Source organism: Mycteria americana, chromosome 4 (genome assembly GCF_035582795.1).
Source record: "Mycteria americana isolate JAX WOST 10 ecotype Jacksonville Zoo and Gardens chromosome 4, USCA_MyAme_1.0, whole genome shotgun sequence".
Lineage (NCBI taxonomy): Eukaryota > Metazoa > Chordata > Aves > Ciconiiformes > Ciconiidae > Mycteria > Mycteria americana.
This window is the reverse complement of record NC_134368.1, coordinates 90620921-90640518: the sequence shown is the minus strand read 5'-3', so window position 1 is coordinate 90640518 and position 19598 is coordinate 90620921. Positions and strand designations below refer to the sequence as shown.

At 48.6% G+C, this 19598-nt stretch overlaps 1 protein-coding gene across 6 annotated transcripts in view; it reads right to left on the bottom strand.

Annotated features, from left to right (window-relative positions):
• Positions 1 to 1437: 1437 nt before the first annotated feature.
• The window catches only part of SLC4A4 (solute carrier family 4 member 4), a 227753-nt gene continuing 209592 nt past the window's right edge, over positions 1438 to 19598 (bottom strand). For 2 of the 6 annotated variants that reach the window (XM_075501329.1, XM_075501330.1), the window contains exons 20-26: positions 19159 to 19231; positions 15121 to 15189; positions 13290 to 13463; positions 10631 to 10792; positions 6444 to 6540; positions 4349 to 4428; positions 1438 to 3494 (exon numbers count right to left, since the gene is read on the bottom strand). In XM_075501329.1, the coding sequence (XP_075357444.1) occupies positions 4385 to 4428; positions 6444 to 6540; positions 10631 to 10792; positions 13290 to 13463; positions 15121 to 15189; positions 19159 to 19231 (619 nt within the window). In that variant the 3' untranslated portion in view covers positions 1438 to 3494; positions 4349 to 4384. Of the gene's footprint in view, positions 3495 to 4230; positions 4552 to 6443; positions 6541 to 10630; positions 10793 to 13289; positions 13464 to 13788; positions 13910 to 15120; positions 15190 to 19158; positions 19232 to 19598 lie in introns of those variants that run through there. The other 4 variants (XM_075501335.1, XM_075501332.1, XM_075501331.1 and 1 more) reach the window with 4 other exon arrangements.

Genomic DNA, 19598 nt, shown 5'->3' with positions numbered 1-19598 from the left:
TTATAAGGAATTTCATGTTTTATATTACTGGAAAAAAATCATTTTAATATATTGAAATGTTTTCTGCTTTTTTTCCTTTTTGTTCCACCATCTTGATCCACTTCATTTTACACTAAGTTTTTATTCTTTCCTCCAAAGCAAATACAGACTTACGAGAATTAAAAACAATAATAAAAGTATCTGAAAGTGCGTGTTGATTCTAAAAAAAAATAAAATAAAAATACAAAGATGTATCGGCCACGATGACAAGTAAGCGTGGGCTACAGAGGCAGACGGCCACCACGTTCCCGGGGCTGGGACAAAGCTGGCTGCAGCCGGGCTCCCACCGGGAGGTGGGACCTGCCTCGGCTTTGCTCCGGGCAGCCCGTTTCCTCCCGGCCTCCTCCCATTTCAGAGGGCTTTGGGTCAGTCTCCACCACCTACTCCCAGCAGCGCTCACCCAGGCTTTTCCCACAAAATACCCAATTTTGTCTGAAAGTAAGGTACTCCCAAAGGCCTAGGAAGCGCAGTGAAACTCTCCGTGGGATGCCTGCAGCCTCCTTCCCCGCCCGCTGACTTCTGCCGCCAGCAGAGCTCTCGGTTGCTCTCTTTGTGTTGGCTTTGGTTTTTTGAGGGAAAAACCAAGACAGGAGCCACCACCGCCAATGAAGCGCTATTGTCAGGCACCAGGAAAGGAAACGCTTCCAGCTCCGGGCACCAGACTTGCGTGTTTTTCACGGAAAGCTACAGAAACCTTTGTCCCGTCCCTTCAGCAACGCCCCCCTCTGTACAACAGCTCCCTCGGGTTAGAACAAAGAAATAAAAACAGAGAGAGAAAGATCGAGATCAGCAGTCAATACATTTCAAGTACATTTACCAGGGTTCGGAAGTGGAAGACCTCACTTTTGTGGAGACGCATCAGCAGGTGCCAGCGGGGGGGTGCGCGCGGGTGCGGTGCCCTGCCCGCGGAGCCGACGGGGAGCAGGAAAGCCGCTTCTCGCCAGCCGTCTGGTTTGGTCTTCCCTCCGTCAGCTACTGGGATTCCCGCACATCAAAGGTCTGGGCAAAACACAACAACCTCCCGTGTACTTCGTAGGCGACGCTCGAGTCCGCTTCCCCTCTGGGAGCCAGGGGCTTGTGTTCCCCAAGGGATGGAGAGCGTCGGCTGACGCCGGCGTTGCACTTCCCAGTTACCTGCCCTCCAGCCAGCAGGGCCCGGCGGCGGAAGGGAGCGCAGAGCCGCTCCTTTTCTGGCGGTTTCCAACATCTCCCCAGCCTTTCCGAAGCGGGTTTGGGCTGGGTTCCCGGGATGCCGATCTGAGGAGCAACACACATTTCATGGAAGCCGGAACCGAGAGCCCTCGGGAACGAGCGGGGGAACGTACGGACGTGCGTGCACGTGGGTGTGCGCTGCGCAGGCGCCTCGGCAGCCCCGTCGTCCTTCTGCAGCAACGAGCTCAAATTACCACGGTCCCAATCAACTCATCCTTTAACCAAAGCGCTGTAGGGAAAGTGAGGTGGCCAGCTGCTTCTACAGCACGTCTGGGAAAGAAAAGAATAACCCTACTCTGCACCTCCCATTGCCAATATGGCTACTACGAGCGAGTAGATGCTAAAATTTGGCATATAAGGTCTCAGCACCATCATGAAATTCTGTTTACTTAACCAACACGGACTTTGGTTTCGCAAGGACAAAAGCAGCAGCAAGGTGCCTGTCCTCTGCGGCGGGATTCTTCTCCATTGGGGAATTAGTCCTCACAGCTCGGCTCTTTTTTCTTCTTTTTTTTGATGAAGCTTTTAGTGTGTTACACGTAGTCCTCACGTTTCATTAAAGAAATGGCTTGGCGAAGCCCAATTTTCCAAACGCATGCTTGCGTGCACACGCAAGTGCATACGCATACCTGCTGCAGAGAGAAAATCTTCTCTCCCAAGGTGATATTTGCTTGCTTGGTTTAAAACCAAAAGCCTGGGCGTGCCCGTGCCTAGCCCGCTTGGTACTGATGCATCACCGCGGACAGACGGACGGGTCTAGGACCGAGCAGTCAAGATTTAGGGTAAATTCTGTAGATGAAGGTCATCAGATGGGGGATGCTAGAGGATGCAGATGTTTGTGAGCCTGGCGAATACGAGCGTCGGGATGAACATCCCAGTAGGCCATCTTCAGCTGGCTTTCTCCTCCATTGCGCCGTCATCGTGCCTGAAGTGCACCCGGGGTCTTCTCATGTATACACATACGCACGCGCGCACACACCCACGTTTCCAAAGAAATAATTCGAACAATACCGCGTAGGAAATCAACAACACGAATACAATCAGCATCTGTCCGCTGACGTCGGTAGCTGGTCAGCGTTTCCCTTACCACCGTTACATTTAAGACTCTTCCTAGATCACAAGAGATTTAAGTTACATCTCTTCACAGTAAAGTTAGATTACTTACTTATTAAAAAAAACCAAACAACAACAAACCAAAAAAACATAACCCTAAGTAAAACAGATGCTTCAGAGTAGAAGGTGTTAATCAAACTGATCCAGCCCTATGCCATGTCCCGGAGATTGTGGTGTGGTGGTGTGGTTTTTTTTTTTTTTTTTTTTCCTTTTGTAAAAATCACATTATATATGGTACAATACATTTTTTACAGAAAGCCTGGCATCTAGAAATAAGAGGTAGAACTACTCATAACTATATGTTTCCTGCTGCAGGAAAAATTCATTTTTCTTTACAGTAATTAAAAAAAGGTTAAAAAAATTGACAAAAAAAAGTCGTAGGTTAGGCCCCCATAATTTAAACAAAATAATCTAGGAAAATAACACTCTTCAATGTACCTGACGGATTAAGTCCATTAAAGTGTTTCTTTAAAAAAAATTGCATAGGAAAGGGACGTTTCAAAACACATGCTACAGCGATGGCAATGGTTTGTCTGTGCTGGGAGTGAAGTACCTTTTCCTTTTCCTTCCCGTGTTAACTACGAGTACAGGCTTTAAGAGCAAGTTAGTATTAGCAGCACTGTCCAGCATCTTCGAGCAGTGTAAGCAAGACATCGAATTAGCCCGGAGGTCAGTTTTGTTCTGCCGGACGACAAACGGACGAACAAACACACACTGATCCACAACTACAGAAATGCCAGTTCCCCTGGCGTCTCCCACAGGTATGCTACGATATCCTTAATACTTCTGCCCTCTGCTTGCACATGAGAAAGATGCGTGCGTGTCGAAGCGACCGAGAAGGCAAAACGAGTCTTGGTCAGCGGGGGAAAAATTGGGGCGGGGGGACCAGAGGAGATGTGCAGGGGCAAGGGTGGCGGGGCAGCGCGGGATGTCTCAGGTACCTATGCGGGTGGGGAGCAGAGAGCGTTTTAATATTTGGCTAGTGACAAAACAAATTCCATAAAAGATTTAACAGACAGACAAATTACAAAGTCGTTTCTGTTCCCTTGCTCCTCCAGAAGTAACCATTGTCTTCAGGCTCAAGTTCTATTCTAATTTGAGGCACAGCTTTTACTGGAGTTCGTGGAGGGCTGCCAAGAAAAAGGAAGACAAGGTCAGCGCGGGGGCTGCCTCCAGGCCCCTCAGCCGTTCTGAGCAGCTGCTCAGGCCTTCTGCTAGCACGGCTTCCCAGGGACCCAATCCTGAAAAAAACAATGACCTACAACTTGCAACAGCGTTTTACAAACAAAACAGAGGGGCACCTGGTGTAAACTGGGAAAAACGCAGATCCTGGGACTTACTGGGACACCCAACAGACAGTGTCACATCTAGAGAGGGAACAAATGCTCGACTCCCAGTGTCGGTTCCTTGCATTCGCTCGTACAATACAGCTTCCTGAAACCGGCAGCATATAGATACCAAGTCAAGAACCTTGACAGGCAGGGGTAATATACAGCTGGTCTTAAGATAAGGCCCACACCTGACATAAGATAATTTTAATGAGTTGGTCTAAACACTGCTCATGTCAGGAGGTAAAACCACCGATTTCCTTGACCGAGGAGCTCCACGTATCCAGCACTTGTGCTTCACACCAAGCTGGGGCAACACTCGTGAACTGCCTTTGAAATAATCTGGTTATAGCCACCGAGATTAACTCCACGCACTCTCTAACACCTGGAAGCGTAGGAACTTCTTTGACGTTTCAGGGGGCTGTTGCTGCCTTGGTCTAGGTCCAGCTCCTGGCGCTGGGAGGTCCAAGGTGGCCCCAAGGGGCTGAGCTTGCACCCTCAGAGGGATGCCGCAACCCTGGGCGGGGAATTTGCTCAAAGTGCTTTTTAGAGTTTCCTAGAGGGGGACAGAAGCTTTGCCGTGTTGATTTTCGGTACACTGAGGGGTAGCTGAGGTGCTTCTGAGGAATCGCTAAAGTGTGGTTTTGGGTGCTTACCTTGGCATGGTGTGCGACTGAAGGAAAGGAATCGTATCAGCACGACGTATGGCGTTCAAGGAATGTTGGTGATTTTTCTCCTGGCAGGGAGGGAAGAGAGCCTTGTTTGTCACTGCCTGCAGCACTGATGGCTTCTCAAGCCCAGCCTCAGTTTCTCCAGTATCCTCTCATCTATTTGGCAATGCTTTTTTACTGCTGCCTGCCTGCCAGATGCATTTCACAGCTTGTAAATAAAAATACCCAATTTCTCTCTCTCTCCTCCAAGATAAAAACCCCTTGAACTGCCAACACAACCAGAAGACTCATTTCCCAAGACTTTCACCATCTTTAGGTCTTGACACTTACCTTTTATCTACACCTCTTCAGTTACCCTGTGCTCCTCACTGTCGCACCCAAACTCCTTGCGAGAAAATGGGTGGCTCGTTGCCTGTAACGGCTTTCCTCTCCTGACCCCGCGTGGGGAAGTGCGCGCTCTGTTTATAACAATCCTGTTCTTGCTATTGCTGAAGGAAAGCTAATCCTAGTAGTATTATAAGTAATATACTTTGAATCGCAGAGCACAGTTATATTCAAGGACAACACCGCAGTGTTGTCGGATTCCAGCTACTTTTTCTAGTCCAAGGGCCTGATTTTTTTTTTTTTTGCATTGTTTCTAATTAAAAAACAGCAAATCAATTGCTGGATTATAAAAATGTACAAATACACCAACCAGCTCCTGCTCGGCTCATGGGTGATTTACCCTGTGTTGTCTCAAAGGGCGTTCCAACAAACAGATGTGTGGCCGAATTAACTTTTCCTTAACTATTTCAGCCATAAAGACGTTGAAAACAGTGCATCTGATCATAAAATCCTGTGTAACAACACTGAGGATGCAATTTGTTTGTAGCACATCAGGGCATTTTCACAGAAAAGTGAGGAGGATCTGTTTGGTTTTCCGAGGCTGGTTTAGCTCCTTTTCTTTTCCTTATCAGCAAAACACTGAGAGTACCTAAACAGTCAGGGAACCGTCTCTTTCTCTTTGGCTTTGTTTTCTAATGCCAATCTCTAAGATTGCTGTGCCTTTGATGCCAATCTCTAAGTGTTCCTGTGCCTAAAAACCACAGAGCAACGCTTCGGGTTGCCTAAGCTACCTAAATGCCGCCGAAAGGCAAGGGACTTGGGTACCAGCTCTTAAACTCAAAGGATCGTTTAAGGATCTAAAGATCTGTGGTTTTAGGTCCTACTCCTAGAAACCACCAGCCTTGCAGCAGTACTGATTTACGACTCTCATGCGGATTTCTCCCCTCCCGTCTCAGGACAAAACAGCATCTTGATCTCCAGATGGCACCCACTGCTCATCGTATTTTAAAAAGTCAGCGCAAAGGCAGAAAAGCCAAGGTCAGCTGTTATTCCCAATTCCTCACTTAAAAGACTATAATAGGAAAAGTGAAAATGACTGAAAATGAAGACCATCATAATCAATTACGGGTATTAATGTAAGAAATTAAAAAGAAACAGAATAGCACAAAAGCAAATCACCTAAGAAGGGAAATACGTTAATGGTCTACTGATCAAGCCTTGTCAGTTTAATGCGCAATGCGGATCAATGACACACTTAATTACTCTTTTAAGCGCTGATTTTTGCAACTGCTTGGCACCTAAGGAAACAAACAGTAACGGGACAGCGATGCAGTTTAGACATGCTGCAAATCCAGAACACCAGGCTCAGGGGGGGGAAAAAAAAATCAAACCATCAGCAGGGTTAACACAAAACGGGAAAGGTCAGAAAAGAGAGGAGGAAAGAGTGAGTGGCCAAGAGACCTGTTAGTAGCTGGATAAAAGCGCTTAAGCTGGAGGCACCAGAAGGAACAACATCAATTTTGTAACGAGCAAAGGAAAAAGCTCACAAAACCAAAATCTGTCATAAATCAGAGGCCTGGAAATTTAAAAAGAGAAGAAGGAAAAAAAAAAAAAACAACAAACAAGAAAAAGGACTTCTCAAGTAATAGGAAAGGTTTTGTTTTGTTTTTTTTTTTAAATCACACTAAATATATATATATATTTTTGTACTGCAAGTCAGAGTCAAGCAGGCATGCAAGAGGTTAGTTCTACTCACTGTCGGCAGGTTTGCTATCACTTAGGAAAGGTTCCTGCTCCATGATGTCCATTGGTATTTTAATACTTGGGACTTTTTCTGAGTAGGGGCAGTCAGACTGTGAAAGAAACGTGTAAAAGGTCTTAGAATATTTTCACTGCTCACTCCCTTATCGTCTCCCACAAATTAAAATTATCCTTCGTATAGTTTCTGTAGGAATGAGGAAAAGAAGAAAGAATAAAAAAGCATCGTCCAGCTTCGTTGCCTGCTGGTTTCCACGGGTTCCCCACCGCACCCCACTCTCCCTCTTCCTTCACACTGCCGAAGTAAAACGGATTGAAAGAATCATCTTGTGCGATTGTTACCTTCCCCCTTCCCCACCGCACCAGCTCCTTTGCCGCCAGCTTGTAAGACACCATCCAATTCAGCCTGGAGTCGGCTGCAGAAGTACAGATGGAAAATGCGTTCCTAGGCAGAAATAGCAGGGCACCGGCTTCTGTGAAAGCTCCTCAAAATGTTCATCCTGCTGTGGCTTCTGTAAAACCCCTTTTTGCTTCCCAATTGCTCTACGAGGACGAGGGCCAGACACGATATGGCAGAGGTCCCTTAAGCTGGGCTGTCTCAACTCCCCCTTTTACTTAAGTCGAGTCGAACCCAGTCTCAATTACACCTCTATTTACAGTGAAATAGCTCATGAAATCAGAGCCCTTGTCAGAACTCAGTACTCCCGGCCAGAGAGGAGAAACAGCAAAGCGGTCAAGGAGAGGCACAAGTGCAGGGAGAAGCCGCACACGGGGTCCCCGGCCTTTGGGCTTGGTTTATACCCCACTGGCTTCAGCAATCCAGCCACCTGCTTACGCTTAGCGGAAGGTACTTGATTTTGCTTTTTTAAAATAACCAAGGAGAGGCTGATATTGCATAACTTGGCAAAGGAAGTAAGGTGGTATCTGCCAGCAGCGTCAACACACCTTTGCTCCCGGAGAGACCCAGGCACAGCACCGAGCACGGCGCTGGGGGGGGGGGAGGGAGGGAGGGAGACCCTCAAGTCAGGGCAGGAAAACATCACAGAGGCCAGAGGATCGCTCTCCCTGGATTATATTTTTTTTAAATTATTTTTTAATATAACTGACGTCCAGTGCAATTATTTCATACTCCAATAGCAAAATGTTTCCTCAGGAGTATTTTTACAAGGCTGAGGGCTAAGCGTAGCTCAAATAAAGATGATTCCGCAGAAAAGCACTGAGGCGATGAAGCCATCGCAAAATCCCCGTCCGTTTGGGGCCGTGCTGTAAGCAGAGCGTAAGAGCTGGGTAACCCCTCCAACATATCACCATCTCAGTGCTAATAAATAAACGGAAGAGGTCTGTGGAACGGCAAGGCTGACGCCCAGGCTCTACTTTGAACTTCACCGTCTAAAATGAACAGCGAGACAGAGAAAGTAGCTGCCGTTCGCAAAAACGCCCTGAAGGGGAGAAGACACCATTACACAGCACTTCTGACTCTGAAACTAAATATACTACCCAAAATTTTTTACAAAAAATTGTCTGGCCTTTCTTGGATCATGCATTTGTTGACATAAAATCGGAGAGAAAACCAAGGCGCTTGAGTTTTCATTAGGCAAATGCAGCAATTAGTTGCACTAATTCATACTTTGTAAAGACAAGCTGGAGGGAAAAATGGTGAGATTACTGAAAATCTTTCTTTGCAGCTCCTTTTTCGCTGCCCCTGATGGCTAGCAAAGCCCCAGTGAGAACTTTAGGTGAGTCCTAACTCGTGCTGAGAGCAGTCTCCACTAAGGCCAGGTTTTGCTGTACTCGCTCATCTAACGCCGCTTGCATTAGCAACGCCCAGCAATTCTCTTTGCTGAACTCTGATCGGCGTATTGCCCGCCAAATCCCACTGAACTAACTTTGTGGGAGCATATTTCTGGAATGAAAGGGTGAAAAAAATCAAACCAATAATGCCAAGCGCTTCACGTTCAGGAAGCTGGTAAAAGCAAGTGCTGAAAAAAACCGAAGAAGAGTTAAGAACCAACATTTTGCATACATCCTCTTACCCATTAGGTCAATTACTGTACCTGAAATTCATGAAAAGCCTAAGAAGAGAGGAAGTAGCTTAAAACATACCGGAGATTTGGGAGCCCTGGCTCAGGATATGATGCTGCTGGATTCAAATTAGTCAAGAGGAAGGGATGGAGTCGAGCCTTTGCTGACTATTCGCTATGTACAGTAGGGCGCTTTCTCTCGTTGCGGTTTGCACAAAGTGATCTGCCGAAGGAAACCCTCGGCCTCCCAGGAACTGGAGGAATGACGGGAAAGGGGAGCTTGCTGTCTGAAATAAGAGCCAGCCTTCCCAGCTGGGATTCAGCTTGATTTAGCAAGGCGTGGATCCAGGCTACCTCCTACAATGCTGCACCCTCACCTAAGAAATTCCTAGTGTGTCTCTTGCAGTGTACACGCTCTACTTTAGACAGCACATATTCTTTATAGAAAGGCCTTGGCGTATTTTCTTATTGGAATAGCCTGACTTCGTTGCCTCTAACACAGATCTGCAGAGGTGTTTATAGCTCTCACATAAAGGACTCAGGTTCTAGCTTGTCCTCCACCAGGACTGAGGTTACCTTTGCTGTCCTCCCGACCTTGAGCAAGATCAGGCATCGGGATGGTCTGGGGGAACTCCTGGAGCTGCCATCTTCCTCTTGAAGACACCAGATGTATTATCCAACCCACAAGGAGGGCTGATTTGGTCCATCTGCTCAGTGCAGAAAGGATGCAGACGATACCCAGCAGAAACCCTCCGAACACACCGTGAGGCACACCAACCCCACAGCACCCATGACACTCCGGTTTGGTGGCCGTGGTGCCACCTTCAGGCTTTGCTGCAAGGAGCTTTCCCGGCAGACACGCTGACCCAGCAGCTGCTTCTTGGGGAGGTCACCGTTACCCACTTCACATCACCTACGGAGGCTGGGGAGCAAGCAGACCAGCAACTGCTGCCGCTGCCGCTCGGCCGTACCGCACCAGCCTGCAGTTCAAAACGTGGGGGCTGCCGGTCAGTGACCTGGGCAGGAGTGCTCGAGAAAGGGCCGGTTCACTTCTCCTGCTGCCTGCCTCCTCCCAGAGTGCCACCCCTTCTCATTTGTTTCTCCTGCCGTCTTAAAACGGGATTTTTTTCAGCTTCAGGTGATCTTACCTCTGCCTACATCTGCCCACATGAAGAAGGAAAAGCCCTTCTTCATGAACCCTGGACGGCTACCTGAGCAGAAGTAGTGACACTGGGCTTAGTACTCTCCACGTAGCCTAAAATCGTTCAAGCCTGGCTCCCTTTTCACATTGCAAAAGGCAATGCTGACCGAGGCAGCCAGCTCTCCACAGGCAGTGCACACTTGCTATACAAAGTGCTATATAACCAGCGTGTTTAGCACTTCAATATAAATTTATAGGATTTGAGTTCATGCTAGACCTGAGTAGGAGAATGTTTAAAGGCACGAGGACTACATTTCTTCTCATTATACATACAGTAAAAAATAAGACAGTCTAAGGCACGTGGATCTGGTCTAGTCAGGTCACCGCGCTTAGTAATGACGTAAGCAGCTACGTTTCGCTATTTTAGGGCATGCTGCAACCTGAGATAGGACCAAAGAGTATACTGCAGAAGGGCACGGATGCTTTGAAAATATTTAGGTCATCAGTATTATCAACAGAAAGCAGTCTTTCCTGCAATATGACAAGTCACATCTTTTTGTGCCTTTAAAAAGAGTAATTAAAAAAATACCAAAAAAGAAAACCAGAATATATTCGGAAGTAACAGAGCAGCTGGCGAAAACCATTCTCCTCCTAAAATGTAAAAGACAATGACAGGGGAGAAAGGCGGAGGAGGGAAAGATGAGCGAGGCAGGGTGATGAAAGGCATTCTAGTAAAGGGCATGACATCTCAGCAGGTGTCTAGTGCTCTTGTGGAAAGTGTGATTTCATTCTTGGCAATGCAAGTACCACCTACCACAGGCTGGTGACGTCTGGAAAAGGGAAGGCCATGTAGAAAAGAAGTTTTGTTTGGGGCCGACACTCTGCAGCAGCAAAAGACTGTGCCGGTCGGCTTCAAAAGAGGCTGGGAAATCCCCAGCCCCAGAGCTGGGGAGGGGCACGGACCGTCCCTCGGGACTAGCTAGCTAGAAATGAGTAATTTGACAAGAGCAGAAAGCTCCTTACATCATCATTGTCACTGTCCACACTGCCCTTCTTCTTCTTCTTCTTCTTCTCGTCCTCTTTCTTTTTCTTGTCCTTTTCTGGAATGACGTCGTCAAGAAAGCTTAAGTCATGCTGGGAGAAGAGGTAGTCCATGGCTTTTCTGACTGCTACAAGGGCCAGGATCTGAAAAGGCAGAGAGGGACTTCTCAGTCACATTTTACCTTTAACTGGGAACACTCTGCGCGTTCCTCTTGGTACGGCTTCTTAATCCCACACACGCCAATTCTGGTTGTAAACCAACATCGAGAGAACAAGGCGAACACCTGGGACATCTCTAGCAGCTTGCAAGTCTGAACTGTGGCTGCTTCACGTCGGAATAAACAGGAGCAACATACAGAAGAAAGTACGTAATCACTTAATGCTCCTGCAGAGACAAAGGTCCTCTTTAACATCCAACTGACGGGCATCAGGCAAAATTAAGAGAGAGACAAAAAATGAGTATTTTCATTTATTTTTGGGTTCAGCCTACGTATGCAGGTTCACAGCAGCAGCCTGAGTAATTGTCTTTACTTTTTTCTCACTACTTCCCCAGATGTAAGAGCTCTTTAGCAATTAGACAAGGGCCAAACTGTGCCCCCGGAGTTTGCAGAACAAAGTCTACTAGGATTGTGGCTGCATGAAACCGGAGGACAAGCTTTTTCTGTGCAAGACTGCAATCAAAGGCACTGGGAAAAAAAGAAGGGACATGTCTGAAATAGGTGTTTACGTCGACACCGGGTTTCACACCACCACCAAAGCCTACCAAGACCACATGTACGCTTTGCCAGAGGGTACACCGACAGACTGAACGCTCAGCTCGGCTACTAAGATATAACCCATTTCCGACAACTGAAGACTGCCTTTAAGATGACAGGTTTGTTCCGAGCAACGATGATCAACGGCACAAACAATTTCTAGGAAAGGATCTCAAGCATTGACTTGTGTAACTTAAGATGTGATTACAAAAGCGAGAAATTACTCGGGGGTGGAAAGATGCCATGCAGACACCCATGACAATCCCATTCTGAATTACTTCTGTATTAAAAGTGCTTTTCCTTCAAATAAACAGAGGTTTGGCTATTGGCCGGATCTTCACAAACTGGAAGTTTATAGTCTTTTTGTTCATGAGTGCAAACAATTGAGGTTTTGTCATCAGCTCCAGCTACATCTAAGCTGCGACTGTACCTCCACTGAGTATGCACCACTATGACAAACTTCAGCAGACTTAGGGTTCACTCAGATTCCCTCTATTATGGGCAAAGAGTGCCCAGATCTTAGATTCAGCTTTCAACAGCAGTACAACACAGCCGTGAAAATGCAACGGAACGGCGTGTCAGTGGGAACTGCTGATTTTTAACGCCTTTATATATGAGCATGTGTCCCAGCAAGAACATTTGGAGGATTTTTTTACTTGCATCATCTTTTCTCTCCTCATTTCACCAGCGTCAGAGAACAAACGCTTGTCCTTGTTCTGTTTTCTGCTTTCCCTCCTTCTCTCCCTTAAATAAGCACTGCAGCTCGTAACTGCACCCACAACTGAAATTTCACTTGTCCGTAAGCCTGAAACTAGGTGACATTGGGCCCAGATTCCTTAAGGGAGTTTCATAAAGCTTTGACTTTGCAGCAGTCTGACCCATCTCCAAGCCAGAGACCAGAGCGGGCAGAATCTCTGTGCGTGCAGCTGTGGTCCCATCGGATCCACGCTGGATCCATTTGGCCCCACGGCCACCTTCCTCCCAGCTGCTCCAGCCGGGCCCCACGTCAGGCACGGAGGCGGAGAAGGACCTACTCCCTGCTCCCTCATTTAGGATCCACGGTCACAGGTTTCGATGCCTGAGGCAAAGCGTAGGTATAAACTCCCCTTAACACTTGTTTGGTTTTTATTTGGTCTATAGCTCTAGTAATAATCTAAAGGCACAGCAAGCTGTTTCACTATTCCGCTTCCTTGATGGAGAAATACTGTATCAGACTGACTGCACAGTGACAAGTTTAAGAAATGCTTCCGTGTGATGAACATTTTATCTCTCAACATCCACAAGTTTTAACATGAATCCGATAATGCATTATTACAAAGAGGACATGCATCCTACAAACTGACATATTATACTCCCATGTGAAACACATGAATCAACGCTATTGTCTTTTTACTCAAGGAAAAAAGACATTCTTTTTTTTGCTCTTGCTTTAGCTAATCCCTTCCCTCCATTTGGCACACCTCTTAGCAGTGAGCTTCATTCTTAGTTTTGTCAATTTGTGCTATTTAAAGGCAAGGGAGACATTTTCTGTATGGTAATTAGTGTGGACTAAAAAAGGAAAACTATGCACCTCTCATTCGTTCACGCAGCTCAAGGAGAAAACAGGGCAAACCTAACCTTGGCAGCCAGGAACGGTCAAAACTAACTACACCTTTCTGGAAAAAAATTAACTTTCCAGGCTCATTTTCCTCCAGAGGATTTATGTAAAGGCAGCCACGGCAACCCTGACCCTGTGCAGTCTTACATCAGCGCCCCGAATGGAGGCAGAGCCCCGAGCTGGGGATGTGACAGGGAGAGGCTGGATTTGCCTGTTTATGGGAGGGTAGGACCGCGCGTGGAAGGCGCGGGCTGCGCAAGGGAGGGATGCGAAGGAGAACGTCACCGACCATGACAGGGAATATGATAGCAGCCACGGTCGACTTGAGGATCCAGAGGAGGGCCAGGCACACCACCTGCAGGAAGGTGAACAGATGGACCCTGCGCAGCGGGACGTGGCGCAGGTAGATAAAGTCAGGCTGGTGTTTTAGAGGCATTAAGAGCAGCTTCAGACGATCCATGAACTGGAAAAGAAAAGAAAGGGGACATTTAAATGAAACCTAGGATACACACAAAAGAGATATAAAAGCATTATTCCACTATGAAGTGTGACCTTGAATCAACTTGCCTTCCTTCCATAAAAGAAACCCAGCAGAAAACCCAGCACACCTCCTCTGTCCTGACTTGTGCTCAACGCGGGGCGGGCCAAACACGTTAACGCAGTTGCCTCAAGCGAAGGTCCTAGGTCTACACTGCGTTTGGCAACTGAACAGACACACGGGAGAGAAGCATCTCTCAAGGCAAGGCCCTGAGGTGCCTTTATTTTAAGGAGCAGGACTCCACGTGCTCTGGTGATCAGTGTGGAAACCCAGGAACGAAGGTGTCGGTGGAAATTGCTCCGCTGGCTTCAAAAGAACGGGCCTGACCCGCTGCGGCTGTGGACACCACGGATTTTCTCTCAAAGGGAGCACTTCGTTACCCACAAAACAGAGAAAACAAGACGAATGCTCTAACTACGGTCAGCATCAAACTCTGGGTCACTTCTGCCACCCCCCCCGCCCCGCTCCTGCCAAGGGAAGACATTCAGCATTTAAAAACAAGGCTCTTTTTTCCAAATAAATTGGGAGCAGAGGTCAACAGAGGTGAGGGCAGACATCACGTTACCAGAGAACAGAAAGGCACCTAACCGAAGAGTGAGGAAGACGGGCAGCTTTTCTGGCAAGGTCCCTTGCCTCGTGCTGGACCGGATGGACTTGGAGTTAAACCAAAATTGGGATTTCTCATCGAGTGAAAAACATCCTTGATTGGGGAAAACAAGCTGCCCAGTCCCCTGACCACCTGGGCCGGGAAGCAGGGGAAATCCTCTCCAGGAGGACCAACCCCAGGGCAAACACTACAATCCCCTTGTTGTCCCCTGCCCGAAGGCGGGCTCGCTGCCCGCTGCTGAGACCAGGCTGATCTCACACCAGTGAATGAAAGCTGGGGCCGTTTTAAAGAATACCCGAGGAAATTCTCATGGTGCTCACAGAACAGGCAGTCTTTTCCCGTTAGAGCACAACCAAGTGCTAAAAAGAAAGGCCACAATTAATAGGGTGCCAGAAAGCAACAAAACCACTTCCAGCTTCCTAGGGCCAACTACGGACGCTGCGCTGGGAGAAAGGCTCCTTACGTAATATTTCCTCAACGACAAAGAAAGGGGCTTGGCTTCCCCTCCCCGGCAAACAGCAATGTTCCCGCTCGTTAACATTGCAAAATAACCCCGCCGCCATAAATCATCTTCCCTTGTTTTCCTTCAGCCTGCGGCAGACGCCCCGGCAGAGGACCCGCGCCGCCCCGGCAGCGAGGCCGGGGCCTCTGCAAGCGTACGCTGCCCTCAGCGTCGCCGAGCTGGGCGGGGGGAGGACGGACCCCCGGTCTCCGCAAAGCACCCCCCGTCGCTCACGGGGCCCCCGCTCGGCTGCCCTCCCGCTCCCCTTTGGTCGCGACCTCAGGACGGCCGGCCTGCGGCGACGTTTGCAAGCCGCTGCTACCCTCCCCGGGTTTCTCGGGGAGGAAAAGGAGGCGGTGAAGGAGAAGGGAAAGGCCGGAGGGTTGGGAAAGAAACCCCGCACTGGTTAACGATTGCCATCTTCCGGAGAGGGCCCAGCGGGGCGTCCGCTCCCGGCCCTTGGAGGGACTCACCTGCACGCCGTTGAGGGAAGCGACACCCATGTAGAGGAAGACGCCGTAGAGCACAGGCATGGGAATGAACTGCGGGGGGAAGAGCAGGAGAAAGCGAGTGAACAACCTCCCCGTACACAATGCACCGGTCACACGCGGGGGACACGTAATTCCTAGCCTGTGATTAACTCAAATCGCACCTACGAGCGGACGACGCAGAGTAACAAAGCGAGCGATCCCTCTGCTGTGTTTTGAGGGACGCAAGAACGTTTGTGCGTTCACTGGAGGGCTGAGGAGCAGGGCAGGGGCCGGGCGAGCCCTGGGCTCTGCCACTGCACCGGGGCTTGGATGTCTCTCCGAGAACCAAAGGGAACCAAGTCAGCCAGTGCCAGTCGGTCAGCAGATTAAAGAGGCGGCGGGGTAAATGCGTTCCAGTAAGCTTCAAACTGCTTTTCATCTCTTGGTTTCTGGTGAGACTAGAAGCAGAAGGTAGAGAAGAAGAAAAGGCAGCATGTCCCTGTGGTATGTGTGCCTCAGTAAGCCATGGAAATCCATCCAGAAAGGCTCTTCTCGAGTCCCACCTCAGCGATGACAGTCGTGCCAAGCAAACCTCTGACCGCTCCATCTTTCACTCACTTTAATCCGTAACTATTCACCAAAACAGGACTGGGAGTTACTTTCTTCACTGCCAGGAACCGTCCTTTCAAACATCCATTTCTGCTCCCTCAAGTGCTACGCGCTGCCCATTCCTCCGCCGCTGGTCCTGCCGTCAGGGACATCTCCCTTCGGATGCGAGGAAGGCGCGGGGTAACGCCACACGCGCTCCCCAGAACGAGCGTCTGTCCCTCCGACCCGAAGCACAAAGCTTTCCTCGACGGCAAAAGCCACCGCGCGGCTGCCGAGAGGGGAAGCGCTCCTCGGCCCCGCAACGAAACCGCGCGCAGCCAGCGTGGCGTGACGCGAACGGGAACGCGCGGGCACAAACCACGCGCAGGAGCTGAATGACGGCCTTTGTGCGATTTATTTGAACCCAAGAAGGACGGAAAGAGCTCTGCCGCCGCGGCCGAAGGAAAGCCTTCGTGCAGTGACGGGCGGCTGCCACTGAACGGCAGCCGCAGCACAGCCAAGGCTCCCGCGCAACCTGGGCCAGCACTGCTGCTGCAGAACCTTCCTCTTCCAACCTGTGCCCCTAACTCGTTAAAGTGGCAAATAACACGGCAGTTACTCAGTGTTTTATCCTATTCCCCGCCACGTTATTCATCGCTTACTGGGTCAGAAACATAGTGCCGTGCACATATCCCCGGAGGCCTTGATCCCAAACGCATGCACTTCACCTGGGGCACGTGAGCCCCAAAGTCACCAGGCCACGTGCCATCCGAGGCCAAAGCTTCCCTGCCTACGTTTTTCCCATCCCTCCCCTGAGTCTCGTTCCTAATCACCTCCTGCGAGCTTCTGGATTGCCAATTCATCCTTCTGTTGGATTTATTTGCTTCCTTGAGTGAGCTGCGGTGATATTTCACATTAAAAGCCAAATGTTTTTTCCGCAGCCTGGGTTCTGCCATCACCGTGCGTCGTCGCGGGGAGGGACGGGGAGCCAGCGTGTGGTTTCATAGCTGTGGGTGTCCAAGGGTTTCAAAGCCCTCACTGGATCTGAGGGATTAGACGAGACAAGATAGTATCTCCTCCAGCAAGTTGGGTAGGAGGCTTTCAGAGTCGAGCTTTCTATTTCATTTACATTGCTCTCTTTCCCTCTCCTTCTATTTCTTTCTCTTTTAAAAAAGAAAAATGTCCAAATATTATTTCACCATTCCACGATAATTAATCCCGTAAATCGTCCCTAGGTGAAACTTCAGTACATTATCCTGCAGAGTAGCAAGCGGTGCTTTCATTTTGGAAGACTTTCTTTTGGCAAAGTACTCGCTAACTATGGGGTTGCTGGCTTAGGCACTCCGAGCAAACCTGCTGCTAGCCAACAGAATTAAAAATGTATTTATAGGAAAGTGCCTGTCATTCTCCTAGCAGGGCCGAGGATGTTTCTGCGGAGATCTGCCATAACCGAGCAGAAACATCAGTGACGTTCAAAACCAGCACAAACACCGCAAAGCCCACAAAAAAACAAAGATGAGATTATTCTGTGGATTGCCTGTTTTATTGAATTTGGGATCGTTAGCGTTCAATTTGCCGCTGGCATGAGAAGACTTAAACGTTCTGCAAGGCATTTAGCAAAGCAGTTCTCTCGAGCAGGAGACCCTGCCACTGGAGTTTGTTAAAGGTCCTGAAACGCTGCCAGGTACTTCTCGCTGGCACGTGGGCGAGGAGCGTGCCGATTTATCCTCAGGCGTCCTCCCGCGAGGACCTTCCCCATACGCCTTCTTAGGGGAAGCACAGGCAAATAATTAATGAATGAAGCAATAACAGGGGAAATAATAGACCCCAGTGGAATAGAGGAAGAGAGATCTTGCAGGGAAAGGTCACATGAACTAACAAACAGAATTATTACAATCAGGCATTAAATTAAGGGCATGGAAATGCCTGTTTGTGCAGAGGAGGAAACTGCTACCAGGACACAAAAATCTGCTAGTTGTGAAAACAACCTTAGAAATCAAGAATAGGAACACGCTGACTTCGTAAAGCCGCTTTCTCCACTTTATACACAGGCAACATCATTGCTCTCTGCCTGCCTCCTCCCCTTCAGGCTCACATCTAACCGTGCCTCACAGCCCCTGCAGCTTCCAGCCTCCTCCGGACCAAAACCTCTTTTGCCCCCTCCAGAAACGCTTCTCCAGACACCCGTCTGCTCCGTCACGGAGTTAGGATGCCTGGTGCCGCTGTTTCAGTACGTATGTTACTGTTTTGACATCTGCTCATACCATCGGTCTACGGATCCCTGGAGATGGACTTCTACAGCTGACATCTCTTGCACAGGCAGTGTCCTCCACAAGACACGGATAAGCAGGTTTTCCAGTTTTGTTCTACGATCTGATGATCCACGAAGGATGTGTTTCTCTGTGGCTACCTGCCAGCAAATCCCAGGCCTTGGAAAACAGCTACCTACCTAGACTGAGTGGTACATCAGCAGCACATCTGTCCAGAGCCTTGGCTAAACTCACAAGAAAAAAAAATTCAGGAGATTAAGAAATCACGTTTAATTGCGCTGCTTCCTCCAGAAACACGTTTTTCCATACTGCTGAGCCGGGCATCGCTTCTGAGCGATAAGGGATGTGCTATTTTAGAAGGCTCCAGCCTAAAAGAGTGAAAATTTGATTGTTGTGCTGGCTTGTTTTAAAAAAGCCAGGCAAGCTGCAGGAGCCTCGCGCTGCTGAGGTGCGTGCCTTGGCAGCTGCAGCGGGCAGGGTACGGCTCCGCTACAGCAGTGGCAACGGTCCCAAAGATTTTTGGCCACAACTGTACCCGTGGACTAACACCATCAGCTGCGAGCTCCGCTCATTGCCACCGCTTCTGCATATTCTCTCTCCTCAAAATACCTCCTCTCAGCGGGCCATGCACACAGCCTATGAGTAAGCACCAAATGAAGATTTTCTTCAGGTATATGTGTTAAGACGTGCGCACGCCCAAATAAACGCAAATGTACTTTTAAAACGACATATCCACCTATTAACCTGTGTCTTCCACACAGCAACTCTGCTGTAGCATTGCCAACCATCACACCACCAGTAGGCTCGCAAGCTTTATCCGCAATATATTTTCCATAAAACACAGGCACAGCAGAAGTATAAGAGTGCAAAATAAAAGGAAACTTAACTCTATGCAAACACGGAAGAAAAATTTAAAACTAAAAAAATCACAGCCCCCAAGACCACCAGCCCTGAACTTTGTCACTGTTACTATCCGGCACACCACAACGATGTTCTTTTTTCTTCCAAAAGGTTTGTATGTAAGCTTCCAGAAAACCGTAAAACCGCATCAATAACTCTCACTAATCTCCTTTTCCACACTTCAATGCTGAGGTTTTTTAGTAGCACAAAAATAGCCTGACAGTTGCCGTGGCCCTGCTTTGGCTGTGTGAGCAGAAGGAAGCAGAAAAGGCGATGTCCTTACCTTTAGGATGGGAGCCATGAAGACAGACACACCGGTCAGAATGAAAACGATGACTCCAGTGACTCTCTGCTCCCTGAAACAGAATCGCTGGGTGAGCAGGATGGCTTCAGCTTGCCCTCTGGTTTTGTTCCCCCTCAGCGTACTCAAAGCCAACATAAAGCCTGACAACTCATTTTTGCAGCCACATTTCCAAAGCAGAGTGGCCATCACAAGCCAGCAGCATCAGGCAGGTATCTTGAGCCTGAGCGAGCCTCACACACCTCTTTTTTCAAACACCGCATCAGTTTTCGTATGCCGCCTCAGCTCCGCTGTTTGTGGATCAACAGAGTACTGCTACTGAGTAAGGAGAAGTGGGTTTACATGTTAAACATGAGAAACCGTTAACTAGCAATCCAAATTCTCTGCGTGGCACTATTTATAGCGTGCAAATAGGTAATAAA